General features: G+C 44.3%; 1 protein-coding gene across 1 annotated transcript in view; it reads right to left on the bottom strand.

Moving 5' to 3' along the window:
• atp2a3 (ATPase sarcoplasmic/endoplasmic reticulum Ca2+ transporting 3) overlaps positions 1-18890 on the bottom strand; it is a 42771-nt gene that overhangs the window by 19173 nt on the left and 4708 nt on the right. The window contains exons 2-5 of the mRNA XM_071901725.2: positions 10256-10273; positions 9789-9871; positions 4260-4364; positions 3834-3972 (exon numbers count right to left, since the gene is read on the bottom strand). Coding sequence (XP_071757826.1) covers positions 3834-3972; positions 4260-4364; positions 9789-9871; positions 10256-10273 — 345 coding nt within the window. The remainder of the gene's footprint in view (positions 1-3833; positions 3973-4259; positions 4365-9788; positions 9872-10255; positions 10274-18890) is intronic.

Raw genomic sequence — 18890 nt, 5'->3', positions numbered from 1 at the left:
CACTTGCTTCCGAATGACAGACAGAGAAAAAGATCTGCTCATTACTTTGTGGAATATGTGTCTCATTAATGCCAAGTCCTCAGCCGTCAGCACTAATCGCAACAAAAACAAGGACTCCCAGTAAATATACTGTTCAGGCTTCAAGGTGAATAACGTCTGACATCTTTTTGAACTGCTGCTTTTGCTCTCCTTCATCTACTGAACACACACTCCGTCTTTCCTACCAACATCCTTCACTGCGAGTTCAAAGTGATCCCACACCTCCAGTCACTGATGAGTTTCTGCGGTGCCTTTCTCTATTTCTCTCCGAATTCCATCATCTCGCCATCACATTTTCTCATTGTTTGGACCCTTAGGGGGAGCTTCTCATACTCCCCCGCCCCCCCCCCCCCCCCCCCCCCCCCCGCAGGGCGAGAGAGGGACAGAGACGGCGAGAAAGAGACGACAAACATTTAGAGAGACGGAGAGAGAGAGCCCGAGTCGCGGCATGTTGCTGTTCCTTCCGTTTGCATATTCCTCTACGACTCACAACATCGGAGGCCCCGCTCCATTTTTCTCCACCTCCCACTTTGCCTCGGACGCCCTGAGGTTGTGAGCAAACAAGAGGGAGGTGGAGAGGTAGAGGGAGGGGAGGGAGCAGTGTGTTGTGTTTGTGTGGGAGATGGCTGGAGGGAGGGGGGGGGGTGTAGGTTCACAGGAGCAGGCCAGGCCGAGGGCAGCAGAGAGAGGCTTTTCAAAAAACGCCTACCCACAGACGCCTGCTTCCCTATCAACCCTCAACTTTCTTTCATGGCCTCCCACAGACACTCTCCATCTGCCGGAACAGAACATGTAAACCCTAATACAGTGGAAGCCTACTATTTCAGGCTGGGATCTGCAAACGCCAAGATCATCCCACAGATTCGTACGATGTATTGAGTTGTTGGGATGACGCTTCACACCAGCGGGAGAAACTGACATGGGCACAGAAAAAGTTTACCCCAGGCATAACTCATCGCTGTGGTTCAGTAACGCAGCACACACACACACACAGCTGATCAAAACACATGAGTGAGTTAGCTGGTTAGGCAGCTGGGGTTTCTCCTTCCATTTGGTAAAACTGGACTCCAAACCAAATCGGAACGTCTTGCATAACGTCCTGGCAAAGGGACGCTGGTTCACGTGCGGGATAACCGTGACTGGTTATGGGGAACAGCTCATCGCAGGTTTCCATCTCTTCGGGTCCTGTGTAAACCCTCTAGGAGTTCCTGAAAAACCCTGACCACTGGAGTCACTCCGTTAAAAAAACCCCAGGAAAGTTCCAGTGGAGGCGCAAATCACAACTATGGCGTAACCGTAGCTGGCATGGCCGACAATGAACCTACAAGAAGACAGGCGGGCAGCAGGGGTGGAAACTTGTGAGTAAATATATTTATGTTCTTTTCTCTCCTCAAAAGGCACTTGTGGTCAGCAGTGTCCTTTTCCGATACCTCCAAACAGCCTGTTTTACCCCCTAGCATCGAGTTCCCATGGAACAAACACTGAGCTGATCTGAGGCACAGGAAAGCCTGGGAAATCAATGGAGGAAAGGAAAATCTAAATTTGTTTTCTTTGTCACCAAACCCCTACATGTCTCAGTCAGGAGGGCTGCATGTGCTTCAAGATCCCTGACACACATTTTCTGAGCGAGAAAAAAACGTGTGGTGCGCTACCTAGCTCAAGTGTTTACCACTGTTTAACACTGCTTAGCAACAAGATTATGTCAGAGAGAACCGAGGGCTGGATATATGACTGTGTAGATTTGAAAAAAAAAATGTGCCAGAGCGCGTAACACCACTATCACATTCTCTTCAGTATAAGTAAGCTTTTTAACAGTAAACACATCCCAGTGGTCGATCCCAAATCTTCTTGACAGAGAGTTTCCCCCCTTTCAACTCCAGATCCAGCCACTTCTATTGGCTATTACACAGTTGCTCTACCTTCCTTTAGGGCAGTAATATGGTGGTAAATAAAAAGGAGGGTAAACTAAACCTCCAGGTGCCAATAGAACCAAAATTGTTTTTTTTCCAGAAAAGCATTAATTGATGCTTTTCCCCACAAAAGCCTCTATCCTCATATACCCTACATCAATACTTACTATAATGTAGACTATCAATTTATGCCAGGCTGAAAAAGTGGGTAAACACAATTCCGCAAATAAAAAGGCAGATGAACTGAGTTTATGTCCCTGCTTTGGGGGTCTGACAGCAGCCTTTGTGAACGAGTGTGCATGCGAGACAACGTCCTCCCTTCATTCGAACAGCAGATGGTTCATTTCACTTCAGCAGTTGACCTCTCCACAACCACGGCGATCAAAACACACGCTAGTCATGTCTCTCGCCCTTCGGTGCCATTAAACCTCGACACCTTGTGCGCTTGGGCATCGCAGAGACGGAGCGATGTTGTCATAGTGACACTGTTGGTGTTGTTGATGGTGACGGTGATGGTGGTGGTGGTGGTGGTAGGGGGGTTTGAGTAGAGTCATATTGGTACATCCTACCTGTGTGGGCTTGTCTGTGTCTGGCTGTGTGTGCACGCATGTGTGACTGCGAACACTGGCTCTAACAAGCCCAAATTCCAGTGAAGCACTATCTATCACACAAACACACACACACACACACACACACACACACACACACAGAAAAGGCCTATTTCCTATTTTCCTACACATGCAATACAAACCCCGCTCTCTCTGCATGATGATAAGAGTCAATTTAGTAAATCTGATTCCATTTTATTAAATGCTACACCACGAATCTTACACTGCCTCCTCTGTGTGGGCAGGTCTGAAAAGCTCTCAGTGATATTTAGTTAGCTGGATGGCTTCTTTTTCATTTCTTAAAACCTTGTGCTGAAATTGAATAGAGCCAAGGCTTCGCTGTAACCATCCGCAGCTCATTCAGAGCCTACAGCCCCGCTGCTCGCCTTGTGCTGTGAATGTCTTTGAGGCCGGCAGTGCAGCGGTTATGAATGAACGCTGCGCTCGCTCCCTCCTTTCCCAGACATCGCTCTGCTACTTCTGAGAAGAATCATTAGCCAGGATTACGCTCACAAACCGGTCATGTTGATGCTGAAGCGATCCCCTTTGTGTGTGTGTGTATGTGTGTGTACTGTAGGTACTGTACGTGTGTGTGTGTTCGCGTATTAACTCTGGCATACACAGATGTTCTGGAACCAGAGTGACAACAAGACTATTTTTAGACGAGGCTGCCCACACATGGGCGAGTTTACAGCAGGGGAAGTGTGTGTGTGTGTGTGTGTGTGTGTGTGTGTGTGTGTGTGTGTGTGTGTGTGTGTGTGTGTGTGTGTGCATGTATGTGGGGGAGTGTGAGTGAAGCTGACAAACATCCAGCAGCGTCCAGGTGGTGAGACTGAGAGCATGGAAAGCGAAGGGAAGGGGAAAGCTGTGGAAAATTAAATAGGCCCCTAAATACAGGGGCGACCACAGCCACTTACACAGTACCTCACACACACACACACACACACACACACACACACACACACACAAAAACAGATACGCACACAACTGGATACCGGCCCTGGCACCTGCAGGTCCAGAGAAAAGGCTCTTATGTAATCCAGTTTGAGATATTCCAATGGTGTTTCCAGACACATTGGATCGGCGGCGCGGGTTGTGTGAGTCTATGTGTGTGTCTGTGTGTGTGTGCGTGTGTGTGTGTGAGAGAGTGGCAGTGGTACCAGCCCCTAGGCATACAGGCGGCTAGGTGACAGTGCGAGTTGGAGTAGACGAGGCATAAATTTGTGTCCGTGAGTGGCATCCAGCGTGTCTCATGGGCCAGCTGCTGCTTGCTTACCTGCCACCTCCACGATGTCTCCCGGGACGATGTCTCGGGCTTTGATCCTCTGGACAGCCTTGCGGTTCATGCGATACACCTTTCCCATCTCCGGCTCGTACTCCTTCAGAGCCTCGATGGCGTTCTCTGCATTCCTCTCCTGTTGGGGGAGAGGGGTCGAAATTTTGCCGGATCTCTTGGACTGAAAGGTTATCCTGAAACTGCATGTTTTCCGTGTGAGGGTGTCAGCATAACAGTAAACAAGGCGGAAGCATCGAAGGACACTGAAAGGGAAGGAGTAGCTAAAGTAGTAAATATTCTGTAACTTAGCAGCCCTCTTAGCCTTCGTAACCATGTCAATACCAAATGGAAGGGAACAATAATATGCATGTGCACATACACCCGCGCACAAACACCCACAGGCACAAAATAACGAGTGCAACCCACCTGCCAGACCCCGATAACAGCGTTGGCGATGAGGATGAGAAGAATAACAATAGGCTCAACAAAGGCGGTGGTGGTCTCCTCTCCCTCCTCGAACAGAGCCAACACCTAGAGAACACACACACACACACACACACACACACCCTTATCAGACACACTGTATTATTGGATCTGCTTAAGTCCCATGGTAATTCAGTTACCGGCGGGGGGGAAGCTTTCTCTGAAACATGACTGGGTGAAAAAAAGAAGAAAGCCTGAATGCTGGTGCAGGAAAAGCTAATATTGGTAGTTGACTGTTGATGCCGAGGTGAGTATTCAGAGTAATGAATACGCTCCGCCGAAATGAAATGTCACTCAGGTGTTTTCGACAGGGCGGGCCGAGGTCAGTCCCAGTGATAGTGTGTGGTGTGTAGTGGGAAGCGGGTGCAGCAGCCCTCTGACCTCCCCAGCCGCTTGTGAGGCGATGGAGTCCGGTTTAAGTCTGGGCATTTCCACTCGACGTCTGCTGTATTCACAACAAGTAGGCCGCTGTCAGGGGAAATGGCCAGAGGGCCCAGGCCCGGTCCTCTGCGGTAAATACAGGTGCTCGCTGCAAACAAAAGCCTCTTCTGACTGAAAATGTCTAGAGGGTCAAGATACCGCAGAACACGGCGGGAAAAGCTAACATTTCTCTCATCCAGCAGGAAAAGCTAGTACCGAAGTGTCCGTCCAGAAGGCTTGCGGAGGATAACAAATACCAGTTTAGCACGTGGCTGCCGGTGGCTGTGTGCGCTCCAAACAAACAGCATTAAATGATGCGATTCACTAAAGGCCACGCCTAATTACTGATCGGTCCCTTCGACGCACTTCTCTCAATCCAGTCAATAGGTTAATGTCTTATTTTAGTTAATTAGCAGTGATAAAAAACTATCCAAATATGTTAAAAAACAAAACAAAGACAGAAGCAAAATGCCAAGTTGTGCAGGTAAAATTCAAAACTAAAAAAAGAGCTTATTAAAACATATCTCCAAACAAACAAAAGAAACAAGCAAACAGTCACATTTCTAAAATCTAAATGACGACAGAACATAACATGGTGGGAAAACAGTAGAGCAGCAAGAAGATGCCTAAAATGGCAAGGGAAATCAAAATAATTTAACATAACCCTCATGCAGGAAATTAAATCATAGGGGAAATGAAATCATAGGGATTCTGCAGGATTACATGGGATGAACTCAAAGGGCCGTCTCTGGGATAATTTAAAGCACTGTCATTCTTATGTAGGAATTACTTACGCTGCATGGGAACACATGATGTTATTATTTTTTATATTTAGTACCACAACAGCTGACATGTGGTGGGCCCTACAGTATCTGTTGCAGGGATGCATTTCCCAGCGTGGTTTAGGTCCAATAATTCCTCAGCTCTTAGACGGGTAGGAAAATCACACTCAAATCGCTATTTACATAAGGATTGTGAGTGATCAACTTCTTCCTGTGGTGCAGTGTCTTTTAGGGAAGACTATGTACCCAAACACAAGGCATGAGTGGTTTGAACAGCATAACAGTCATACAGCCAGTGGCAAAAATACTGGGAAAAAAAGTGAAATTGGTTATTTTTCTTGAAAACTCAGCTAGTGATTACTGAGGTTCATTTACTGCATGTTAAAACATGAAAAAACAAGACAAATTATTTCTGGAGAGTTTAATTATGAGGAAAATTGAACTAAGTATAAAACCTTTTTCAGTCAAATATCCCTTGCAGAACATGGAATAACTGTCAAGTTTGTGACTCATCAGCATTAGCAGGTGGTTGACATCTCCCTCTGAGATCTCAGGTGTGATGCAGATCTCTGAGATTTGCAAATCCCAAATGCAAAATGGATGCTTGGTAATGTGAAATACATGGGTGACCACATCACTGACTAAATGTTCAGGTACTGACAGTGTGCACCATTAAAACTCCTTTACTCCCCCACCACTGTCTCAAGTTGTATAAGGGTCATTTTAGCAGCGGTTGCTCCTGTGGGAAAATCAATCGGAGGGAGTCCTTGTGCTCAAGTGATCCTTAACCATTCGCCGCACAGTCGAGGAAGAAAAGAGCTTTTTGGTTTGTGCAGGAGCTCAACCCTCGGACACAAAGTCAGTCACATAGTCTCTTTTATTCCACTCTGCAGCAAAGTTTTGTGCAACTTAATTTATTCCATGGCTGAAGCCCCATTCAGTTGCATAGAGATGAAAGAGGCAGCATTGAGGGGTGAGTTAAAGGGAAATATCAATACTGCGGTAATGTTAATGAGTCACAAATGTCACACTTATTTTATGTAACGCATGTGTGACCAAAATTGACCTTGCATGACTTAAAATGTACTTGTTTGTAGGGAGAATCCATTATACAACTACATTTCTATTGAGCTGCATTGGAAGCAAGAGGCTGCTATTAGGAGTTTCCAAAGCATCTCAAAAGGAAGTTATCAGATGAAGTTATCACACACAATAAGGAGCTTATATGATTAACATTTTTGAGGCAAATCTGCATCCACACTTTTGCTCACCTGACACTGGGAGGACTGGCTGTGATAACTGTTTCCACCATACCATACAAGCAACAAATATACTGATAACAGTAAAAAAAACAAAAAAAACAAAAACAAAAAACAGACAGCAATTGCATTTTTTGTTCACAATATACTAATTTCATCAGTTTTCAGTCACTCTAACGTCCCAGTACTTTTACCTTTGACTTCTCCATAGCTAGATAATACGATGCCAGTTGAATATTTATGGGAAATTCTGTAATGGCGTCTGAGATGACATTTTGATCACTCAGCCACGCAATGTTAGCAGTAGCAATAGGCACTAGATGACTGGACCAAAGGCATGACAAGCAAAACGCTTCCCACACTGCAACATAGAAGTGACTTTTACGCTGACGTTGAGGTACTTGAGGTAGGGACACTGAAATTACTGCTGGACAAAAGCAACTGGAGAGAGAGAGAGAGAGAGAAAAGGGAGGCAGAGAAAGGCAGAGAAACGCATCATTGCTGACAACAGTGCCGAGCTTCATCAGATCATAGAAAAGTAGATTCTGCACGCAGAGTATTGAGCGTCACAGTCGCCTGAGCCCGGTCGATACCTCATCATTCACCGTCATTTGGGACAGTAAATCTCCCTTCTGACTGAGCCGAGATTGGAGGGCAACAATGGCACTCCTCTCACTGGAGCCGGTTTAAAAAAAAAAAAAAACCTTCACACAATCAGCACACATTCAGAGAGGTTTGAATACTTAGCTCCTACTTTGCTAGTGAAAGGAGTTCCAGTGAAGAGATGATTTCTACTGGAGATCTAAAACTTATTGCGGGAGTCTAGTGGAAATTGAACTGCTCGCATTTACTAATCTACAATCATAAGCTGAAAATACTACAAATATCTTCACAGTATAGCTTAGAAATCCACCATGAAACCAGACACCAACAAGAAGCTCAAATTCGACAATGGATTCTGAAATCAAAGTTACAACACCAAAATAAACCTCTCTTTGCGGCTTTCAACATTGCACTCTTCACACCCCACACGCATAACTGAGCACTGAGAAGCACGCCAACAGATGGCCCATTATATCTGAATGCCTCCAGAGTTTTAGAACACGACAGTGTGCAACCAAAAAGGGAAAAAACAGGATAATTCATATCAAAGCCATAAGGAGGAAAATCTGAAGGGCATCTATTTATCAAAAATGTACCATGAACAAGGGAGGCATGGGATCCAATTTGACTGACACTTGACTTTTTAACTCCCTTCCTGCACACTGCTAAACTCCCTAATGTTAACTCAACCTCACATAATGAAGTGGAAAAAGAAATAAAGACCAGCCTTCCTCCTTCCTTGAACTCAAAGGGAGGAAGTGAACTGATTGTTTCAGGTGGCCAGTGCGGCTTTATCTGCGGCTCTGCTCTCTTAACCTGAGAGCTGGCTGCTTATTGTTCCAGCAAAATGCAAATAGATGAAATTATAAACAGAAATGACAAGATGATTCAGTTAACTGAGGCAGAATTAAAGAGTTGGCTGACTGAATAGCTTGCTGAGTGCATCAAATCTTCCCCCTTTTCGCTGCAACGTCTTCCATAAGTTACCAAGGGATGATGAGTAGAGTTAAAGCAGCCCAATTTGACCTGTGCTGCCTGGTTTTAAGCCTCGCTCTCATGCCATGCAAAGAAGGCAGGTGAGTCCAATATCTCAATTTGAATATATTCAAAAAGGCAGACAAATGAGTTCCAGGTTTCACTCCCGTTCACACAACTCTAGCCACTTCCTGAATATACTGGTGACACTCGGTACAGTGAACAAACACATAAATTAAAGACTATAGAGGCAGAGGTGAAAGTCATGGAGGTCTATGGGAAATTCACGCAAGCTGAACAGTGAAACCACTCCAGGCAGCGATGATATTGTAAAGCATTCGGAGCGGTGCGGCAGTGGAACAGGGGCCGTGTTCCACTATAAACAACACATTTAAATTACAAGTAAGGACAGCCCAATTTACATGAGGAAAAGTAAAGCCCACACTCCAAACTCCTGCAGTTACAGCCCACGCCTGGACGCCAGGCCTCGCGCTCGGAAAAGCCGGAGCAACACAAGAACAGTTGGGGAAGATGTATTGTGTCATATACATTTTTAGAGCGATTTTCCTACTCAGAAATAGCACAGCAATTCCATGCCGAGGCACCAGGGACTTACTGTAATAGATGGAAAAAAAGTTATTATGTAGTCAGGGTTCCTCACTCCACCCCTCTCCGACCTCCACCACCCCCGGGCTCTAACCAGGGTCACTATTTGAGGCATTGCGGCTCGGGGAGTTTTGATTGATAGTTTTGTTTCCAGTTTGGCCGAAGCACTCTGCCTGTTACCCCCACTGGAAGCATATCAACACTGGGTGGGGAGAAGAAAGCCTATAATATACAAGTTTCCACATGAAAAGGGACCACAAAGTGGGCTGTGCAATGTTCTCACAAGGAAATAACACCATCTAAAAAGGTAATGGTGCCATCTATTAGGTGGCAGTAGGGCTGGGGCAAATATCACCATATTTTACACCGAATACCTCGATATCGATGTGATGATATTTTGGGGATGAGTATTCGTGCCTTCATAAGATATTCACACACAAGAAAATTTTGAAAATTAGTAATGATCATTAGTAATCAGTAATGTGTAATCAGTAATAAGTAATGTGGATATGATGAGCAGGTAAAGCCAATCATTGTTCATTTTGCTCAGCCAGAACAATTCACAATATTATGATGACCAAAATCCCAGATATCTAGTCTCGTATCACGATATTGATATTATATGATATATCGCCCAGCCCTAGGTAGTAGTTTCATGGCCAATGTCTAATTTGGGTCCCAATGCACCGCCAGGGGAGAACTACTTCTCTACAAGATCTGTAGGAACAAACAGGATGAGGGCCACTTACAACTAAACTCTACATATACATAAGAGCGGTGGTGTTATTGTTGATCGGTGGTATTTTCAGCAGCTGGGTGGTACTTACAAAGGAGACGCAGGCAGCCAGCAGCAGGATCCTGACCAGGAGGTCCTCAAACTGCTCCACCACCAGCTCCCACAGGGACTTGCCTGAAACACGCACAGTCAAAAACACTGTTCACAGAGACCGCCCCGGCCTTCATGCACAAAACTGGATTGTAAAGTTACTGTTTCAGCAGTAAACACACTGTACCCGTGGACTCAAAGTGTGCCCTTATACTTAAGGGTGTATTGACTTAGGTCTTCCTAGTGTTGAGTTGGATATGCCAAGCGGCTGAGTTATCTGCAAAGCGAGAGAATCCCTGTATTGACAGAGGAGTTGTGGTGTGTGTCCATGGGTGGAATGCTGCAGCAGTGTACACTCTCAAAGTTTACCTCCCAGGCTAGAGAAAACAATAGATCCTGGCTGAAGACAATTAATCAGGTAGAGAAAAGGGAGGAGGATCACAGCACAGTGGAAAAATCAATATTTACCTTCTTCAGCTGGGAGCTCTATGGATGTCACACCATGCCAGTTGTAAAGGAATTGGGTGGAGGGAGGAAGGGGAGGGAGAGGGAGGGGTGGGGGGGGAGAGAGAGAGAGACAAAGAGCAGTTAATACATTTGATTAACTCAGCCTGACTTCTGAGACGCAACAACACGTAAACATCTCTGCAGAGCCGTTCCGCGCGGTTATGATGATTAAATGTTCAATACAGGAAGGCGGTGCAGCATCGTGTTGCCTTTTTCAAACTGAGGATTAGATGGAGGATTAGTGTCTGCTGTCATATTGTAATTGACTTGACTTGAAATAACTACCAACCCAACTCTAGGCTATCCTATTGAGAGAAATTATCCTTTATGAATTCTGAACTCAGGATGTTTTTAATTGTTAACTCCACCTTGAGCACCTTAAGTCTGGCTTCAGGCCTCCAGCAGCACCTCGGCTGCATTATTAGTCTCAGGCAATATTGTGAACACAGCTACTGTAATTACAAACAGCACTGAGCTTCACCCTACATAGACCCATCCAAGGCCTTTGCTATAGATAATATTGCTCATTGTCTGCTCTTACAAAAGTTTAACTGACATTACTGCTGCAGAGTCAGCCTGCAAATGGTTTCAAAAGTAACTGTAAAATGGGACTCTGTGTATCTTAGATGAAGTGGATTAAGTTCATATTGAGTGTTTTATCACAAAAGGTGTACCTCGCTTCTCAAACCTTGGCTCAGTTCTATTTTCTGTAAATAATATTGGGCTGTGTTAATACCGTTTTAATTTCTTTTGTTATATGGATAATATTGTCTATTCTAGTGCACCCTTAATCTCGTAGGCTTTTATAAATCTTCATGTTTTCAATTCTGTTGAAGGTCCCCTATTATTCAGTTTTCATTATTCTATTTTCAAATATACTATGGCTTAGTAGAATAATGACATTCTTCGGAATGTTTTGCAAATAAATGTAGTTTGTTAAAAAAGGCTATTTATGGAATGAGTTGAAGTTTGAAGTCCTCACAGGCAGAACAACTGAAACACAATCAAATTTTACCAATGGCTACATTAAACATCTTTGATCATATAATGTATGCAAGTAGAGAACATTTTTATTTATAATAGGGCCCCTTTAAAAAACAAAACATCATGACTAGCTGATTTCAGGCAGGTTTTGGTTTTGCTTCAAGTTCCATTATATAGCTACAAATGAAATGCTAATTTACTTAGTCTAACATTATAAATACTGGGCTGCAGCTCAGTGATTAGCTGTCTTAAAATCCATGTTAACAAACTGACTGAGAATGCGAGCTGTAAACTTGACTTTTAGTATAGAAATAAATCTTGTTTTCTCACTGAGAATAGCTTGTACAGGCAGGACTCTTTCCTATTCATGACTATGGTGATGTAATTGGTATTCACGCTGCAGCCCCAGTCCTTAAACTGCTGGACAGAGTTCATTTCTCAGCCTCAGTGGTCGGTGCAGAAGCTGCAGTAAACCAGGGCTTTTGCATCAAACTGTGGGTTTCGCTCCCGAAAATTAAACCCCGGAATCGCGGCAGCTCGTCTCTATATTCTTTCACATGAACTTGTCATTTATCTATCATCGGAAAAAAAGCTGCATTTTGGCATTATAAAAAAAAAAAGATACAGCCAGCAAGCAGAGCATCTTGCCATCAACTCTGATTTGATGAACAGAACACAACACCCACCATACACATGAGTCACTGCAGCATGTAGAAAACACATCACTCATGTTCTAAAAACACTCCAATTGACAAGTACTGTTGATCAGTGCCACCACAATGAGGCACAGGCCTGCTTAGTCATGTCATTTGTCAGGTCCTCATCAAGTCTAACAGAGAGCTCCGACCAAACAACATCAATCACATCTGAAGAAGCCGAAGAGTGATGAAAACAAACCAATCTGAAGGGCTTATTTTCTGCTCCATGTTAGTGTTCTTAAGTGTTTCACACGCCTGTCACAACTAAACCAGGAGAAAGCTTTAACATTCCTTCCTGAAATGCATGGCATCAGTCAAGGATAATCCTGGTGTTTGTGCTAATTATCTAGGTTGCCCCTCTCCTTTACATTATTCCTGATGGAGTCTGCACACAGTCAGCACAGTAGGAGAAATCTGAGGAAGCCACTTGCTGCCGTTCATTTTTGTACAGTATCAAAAACAGCTGAAACGTAAAACCTTCATTCAATTTTGTCAAAGTTTCTGCTTTATCCTTATTCCATTGTGCCAGAGTTGAGTGTTTTCATATCATTACGTTACGCTCTGCTTAAGAAATGGAAATCTCTGCCAAGAAATAATCCCTTAAAACATGTCGCCTTAAAAATGTTATTGTCACATCCATGTGTTTTTTTTAGTTAGGGCGTCTTTGTTAGCCGGGACAGCAGGTAAAGGATTGACACTGTAAAATCTGTCTTTTAAAAACAATGAAAAAGGAGTAAATGTTAAAAAAAATCCAATTACACAAAATGCAAAATGAGTGGGGGAAATGTAAACTAGACGGAGACGGTAGTAAACGGGCTACAACTGTAAACGACAGCAGTATTCTTCCCCGGTGGAAATCCCGTGTTCCTCCAGCGTGTTTTGACCAGACTGAAGCAGCGGGGTTCAGAACGCCGCGCTACACGACCATCAAACGTGACCCTGTGGAGAGAGGAGCTGGAAAGAGGACGGGCCATGACGTGAGCCCGCAGTCTCCTTCCAAAAACAAAACCCTGCAGCCACTCGCGCTACACGTGCCACCGGCGGAAAGAAAAAATTATTTCACAGCATGACCTCTGGAATCACTCAAGAGCTTCATAATCGAACGTGTTGTTCCACGGTTACGAGGGAGCGAGAGCAATCGGGGGAATTATTCAAATTTTGCCAGCGGGGATGGAAAACTTTTCCTTTGATCATGTCAGGTTGAAACAGCCTGTAATTAATTTGTTTTGTATTAAAAGTAAAAGGGATTGTTGCAATACAAACAGCCTATTTAAGAACACAGAAGCCTCTTCTTCTTTTCCGAAGATTTGCTATTTGAGTAGGCTGCATGAAATGTCATGCTAAAACTTTGATTTCATAACGCCTTCAGCCAACCCTGCGTATCATCTGGTGCGTATTAGAATCTGAAATGCTTAATCCATTAGACAACAACGTCCTTGGGTAGACTCTGACCCTTGTGCGGAAGTCTTCCCATGGCTCCACGAATGATCATCGTCGGCCTGTGTAATAATAGTTGATGAGTCATTGTGAATAGGCTTTCAAACTTGCTGTCTGGTGGGTTTTTCAGAGTTCAGGTTGGACACGGTTGAACTCGCCGGGGACTTCTGGCTGCACTCTGCCAGCAGCAGCAGAAATGTGGAGGAGAGAAGTGGGTCCTGCTGTTTTCCATGCTCCACCAGTCTGACATAAGCCCTTTTCCCCCATTACTGTGCCTCCCTACTTGTATAATGTTTTTATGGCAGACAGGCTGGCTGCAACTCTAGTGCTGGAGACAAAGACGGGGCCGACTGGAAGGACGAGACAGACGAAGGGGGTGGGGGGGGAGGGGGGGGGAGAGAGAGTGAGAGAAGGAGAGAGAGAGAGAAAGAGGGAGGGAGGGAAAGGGCTGGAGGTGTTGAACGGGGTTCCCCGGCTTCCCTCTGCCAAGGATTCCCTCACAGTCATCTGGGTTGTGTCAACCCGAGGCCTGCCCAGGCACATTCCTGAATACTGACTTCACCTCTCTCTCTCCCTCTCTCTCTCTCTGTCTCTCTTTCTTCGCTCTCTCTCCCCGTCTCCCCCCCCCCCCCCCCCTCCCCTCACCACAACCTCCCCGCCTCCTCCCGTCCCAGATCCAGACAATGAATAAAAGAGCCAGCTTGTTTACACGCAGCAATGTGAGCAGCGCAGAGCGAGAGGGGAGACACTTCCTGGAGACAGTTGCCAACAACAGCGGGGAGTTGGTCTCCACGTCCAGAGAGTCGGGAAGAAAAGCAGGAAACTCACCATCTATCCATCAGCACTGCAAATGATCTGCTGATAGAGGAGATTTCACTGCACACCCCCCCTTTCTCTCTCTCTCTAGTCTGACTGAGTCTATTAACAAATTACAGGCCAGATTATAAGGACCCCCAATAAACGTCACATCTGAGTATGGTTAGGCAGTAATAACAAGCTGGAGTTCAGGCCCTCTTGTGTAAACTGCAAATATGAGAAAGTTTTCAGAAGAGTTACCATGGCTACTTGGCTCATGAAGGCTCCTGGAAAAATTGTGTTTCACTAGGTAATGTGCCAGTGTCTATCAAAATTTACCAAGAATAACTGTTATGCAATCAGCAGGGCCTTGATGCAGCATGCTCCGACTCCAGGCATCATACCCGACACATTTTCGATGTGAACACGCTCACTTTCTGGCCTCCTCAGACTGCTAATACACAGTTGGCCGTGAGGTAGCATTTAGGCAAACATGCACTCCACCAAATAAACAGCCAGCAGCCAGTCAGTTAATTGTAGTAGGGGGGGGGACAAGAAGAGTGGGTTCATCTAGGTAGCGAGACCTGTTCTGACTAAAGGTCCAGGGAGCCCGACTCCCTCCACAAACCATGGGAATGTGAAATAGGACTATAAATGCCATGATGGTAACCCCTACTGACATGCTATACCTTCCTGCGCCCACTCACCCTCCTAATGTATTCTCCCGCCGGAAAAGGTCCGAATGCATTAACCGTATCAAATGTGAATTATAAATGTACCCCATTCTCCTGCCTAACCTGATTTTCTCTGCTACACGGGGGCAGCGCAGGCAGCTGCATATGAAAATGTCTCCAGTCCGACAAGGTCAGTTTTTTTCCCTTCATTTACATAAATTTCAATGGAGGGCTTCCCTTCTCGGAGGAAGTGTAACCATGTCAAGTGGGTGAGTGGCACCAGCTATCTTCAGGTAAAAACCCACCTATGGGGCAGAATGGGAGCAGAGGGAGCAGTGGGACCAAGTCACTTATCATTTCTCTCCAGTATAATGAAACAAGGACAAGGATCCTTGACATGCAGCTATTCCTCAGTTATTATTAAAAGCCCAGCATCCTCTCACACTGGATTAAAGTGGCGATATCAACTGTAAACAAACACATGAATCGTCTTATGTCCAAATCTATAAAAGAAATAAACAAATATAAAAGCAGTTAAAAAAATGTTATAAACTCTTACATGCTTTGTAAAGAGCTTGTGAAGAGTTAACCGCTTTCTATTGGCTGAAAAATAATAATTATAGTTCAAAATTCGTTTTTATACATCATTATTGTTTATAATCAAGTTATATGCTCTATAAAGCCTTTCTAAGCAATTCATAATTCATTAACCGTATAGTATAGTTTGGAACTTGTTTATATAGTTTAGAAATAGTTTGTAATTAGCTGTAATGCTCTATAAATCATTTGAAATATATTCACAGGTTATAAATACCTTAAAAGGTGATTTTTTTTGTTATTCAATGGCAATAAACCTCATGAATAATTTTTAAGGCATTACAATAGACATTTTTAAATGCGATTAAAGTGATTAGGAGCTGTTGGAGTCTATTCGAGCAATTCTCATCCGTTGCGCTCTCAATTCACAGTAATAAACTGAGTCTCAGGCAGCAGTGGCATTTCCCAACCAACATTAGGCAAAAGTTTAAAAACAGCTGACACATCAAGGCTCCCAAGCTGGTTTCCGTTTAGCGTTGAGTACTGTGGACAAAACCAGGAAAAATGGTTTGATTTTCAATGAGAGGCAAAGAATTGCATTGCCATGTGGAGGGCAAAAATAAAAGGACAGTGGTGGAGAGGAGGAGAATACTGGCTGCCATCTTTGATTAATTGATCAACCTGTAGTCCTCACCATGCTGGAGACACAGAGAGGAGAGAGCCAATACCGTCAATTGACAACATTGCAACTGACAATGTTCACTGAGCTAGGGGAGAGGCAACCTGAACTGTGTGAAATGTGAAATGAGTCCATCTTTGAAAGACTGTCATGTAAAAAAAAAAAGTGTTTCCAAGTCAAGATGCTATCCTTTCTGGTCAATCAAGACAGCAGATGACATGAAGACTCAGCTCAACTGCTGCTGTGCCTGTGCTTTGGAAGTGCTGGTCCTGATGGGGGATCATCAAGCCTGGTGAGGTCAGGGGAAACGAGACTGGATTTTTCCTTACTTGGCTGCACAGGACAGTGCAGGCTCAGGTCATCCTGCAGCACCTCTCACTCCCATAGTCTTTCAACAATAGTATCTAGGACACAGCCGTCCGCTCTTCAGCACCACAGTGGCGCACTCTACCAGTGGACGTGACTGTGCGCACCATTTATTTTATATGACTAAAATATATGGTGCGCACACACGTCACGTACATCCATTTTACAACATTTTTATGACTTGGCATCTCTGACAAACGGTGCCAGAGAAGAATAAACCTACTGTATGACTATGGAGATCACAGTGCAAACCATATCTTACTGAAGAGCCGGCAATTTGGCCCAGCTTCATCTTGAAATCAATTAATTTTGGCTTGGCCCATTATGAAATTATATATTAATTATTAAACAATTTGCACATCACCGAAAATGCTGATGATTAACAGACAAGACTTTTGCGTGCATGCACTCACTTTTACACACTTTAATACTTCCTCGTGCATCAGCTTCAGCTGGAATAAATACTGTAAGTTCACCATGAAATAGCCTTGTTCCACGTTTTACCATGTGCAGTAAAATGAGCGGCTCCACTGGCAAGTCACAGAGGAAGAGGAAGAGGCTGTCAACTGAGCAGGACACGCATGAGATGATGATATCAAAGTTGATATCTCGTCAAGGCCCAAAGCTTCCTCTCTAAAAAGGTCACAGGTCTGAGAAGAACCACGTTCTGAACATCCCAACAGGCCAGCCAGGAAGATCGCACCCAATCACCCAGTAGCCAATTAGAGAAGCTGAATGCCGTGTAAAACAGTCAGCAGTCCCCCAAAAGACTGAAATATCTGTGTTAACACCATGCTATTTATAGGGTTCATTCTAGGTTTAGAAACCAGAGCGACACTTCCATCCAATCAAATGCCTGGTACAGTAAAGCCTTACTGATCCCAACCCCATAGAAACAGAGGTTGTTCAAACTAGTGAAATGGTCAAAATGGATGGAAATTCTTTGAAATGGTGGAAGAAAAAAAAGAAATCACAGAAATGTGCACGAGAAAGAGTAAGCACACATATGCACACTGGAAATGGATATCCATGTCACTGGAAAAGATGCTGTGACTCTCAAAACCTACACTGTTAACATGCCCATACTGTATTAAACCCTTGGCAGCTTGACATCTTGAACTTAGCCATGTCGGCTTAAACAGTGGAATCCCTGTATAAATTGTATTATGAATTCTCTGCAGGGGAGCAAGTCACTGAACACCCAAAAGCTTTTAATTCACCAGGAAAGGGCATTTCGATGGCGTCTTCCTTTCATAATGCGATGTATCTCTGGTTGAAACAGGATGTAGAGGCGGGACACAACAATATGGGGAGGGACTGTTGTAAAGTGTTGAAGTTCAAAAATGATTTGCACATAATCTTGGAGCTGTCAGAAATTCCAGATGCTTCAAAATGAATAAATTCCAGCTACCGAGATGCAACCATGGTGTCGTAGGAAAAGGAAATGGGGTTTTCGCAAAAATGCACCATGTTGCAGGTTTTATATGATTGGGGGGCGGAGGGGGGATTGTTCAAATATCTGTAATGGTTTTATTGGTTGGAATTTTTATGTACGCCTACTGGTACGCCATGAAGTAACCAAGAAAAATACATAGTTTTCCAGGAAGTAAAAGTAATGGGGTTTTGATATAGAAAAAAATGACAAAATAAAAACGAATTATTTTGGCATTTATTGTTAAATAGGTTATGATATGGAGAATTAGCGAATGAGGTAAAAAGGCAATTTCTTAATCTCACTGAGACTTTAATGTTTCTTTTCTCCCCAGATGTTTTCATTTACCCACTCTGTTGAAGTGGGATAGGTTCAGTCACGAGATTCAGATAATTTAAGATTTATCTGAGTGCTATGACATAATGTTGACTTTACAGTAGGTCCTCCTCGCAGCTATAGTACTGTACAGCATGCTCTGTGTATACACAATACACTCCTTGAAACACAAACACCTTTGAGTACATCTTACTGTACACACACACACACACACACACACACACACCTCTGCTGTCCGGACGGTCCGGACAGCAGAGCGGCGGTGGCAGCGCTTTAGAGCCCAGTGACTCAACATCATCTCTCCATAAGGGCTTGATGGTGACTGACAACTGCAGAGGTGGGAGGTAAGAATCCAAGACAAGTGACAAGTTAGCACAGGATCACGGTTTCTCTGAAGGCAGCTGGGCAGGCACACACAGCCCACTAGAACAGGGAAGTGACTCAACGCCCCAAAGGACTTCTTATTATTTTTCTCAAACTCAACTCTCCCTTTTCAGCCCACACAAATCAAACATTGTTACAAGAATTTGGCTCTCAATTGAACAACTTCCAGAATAATTGATAGTAAAATGGAAGTAGAAAGCCGCCGGTTGAGGAGTGTATTGTACTGTGCATGAGCGTGTTGCTTTGTAGGAGGAGGAGGAGGAGGAGGAGGAGG

This window comes from Centroberyx gerrardi, chromosome 11, assembly GCF_048128805.1.
Source record: "Centroberyx gerrardi isolate f3 chromosome 11, fCenGer3.hap1.cur.20231027, whole genome shotgun sequence".
NCBI lineage: Eukaryota > Metazoa > Chordata > Actinopteri > Beryciformes > Berycidae > Centroberyx > Centroberyx gerrardi.
Note: the sequence above shows the minus strand (reverse complement) of the source record. Positions and strands in the feature narration are given on the sequence as shown.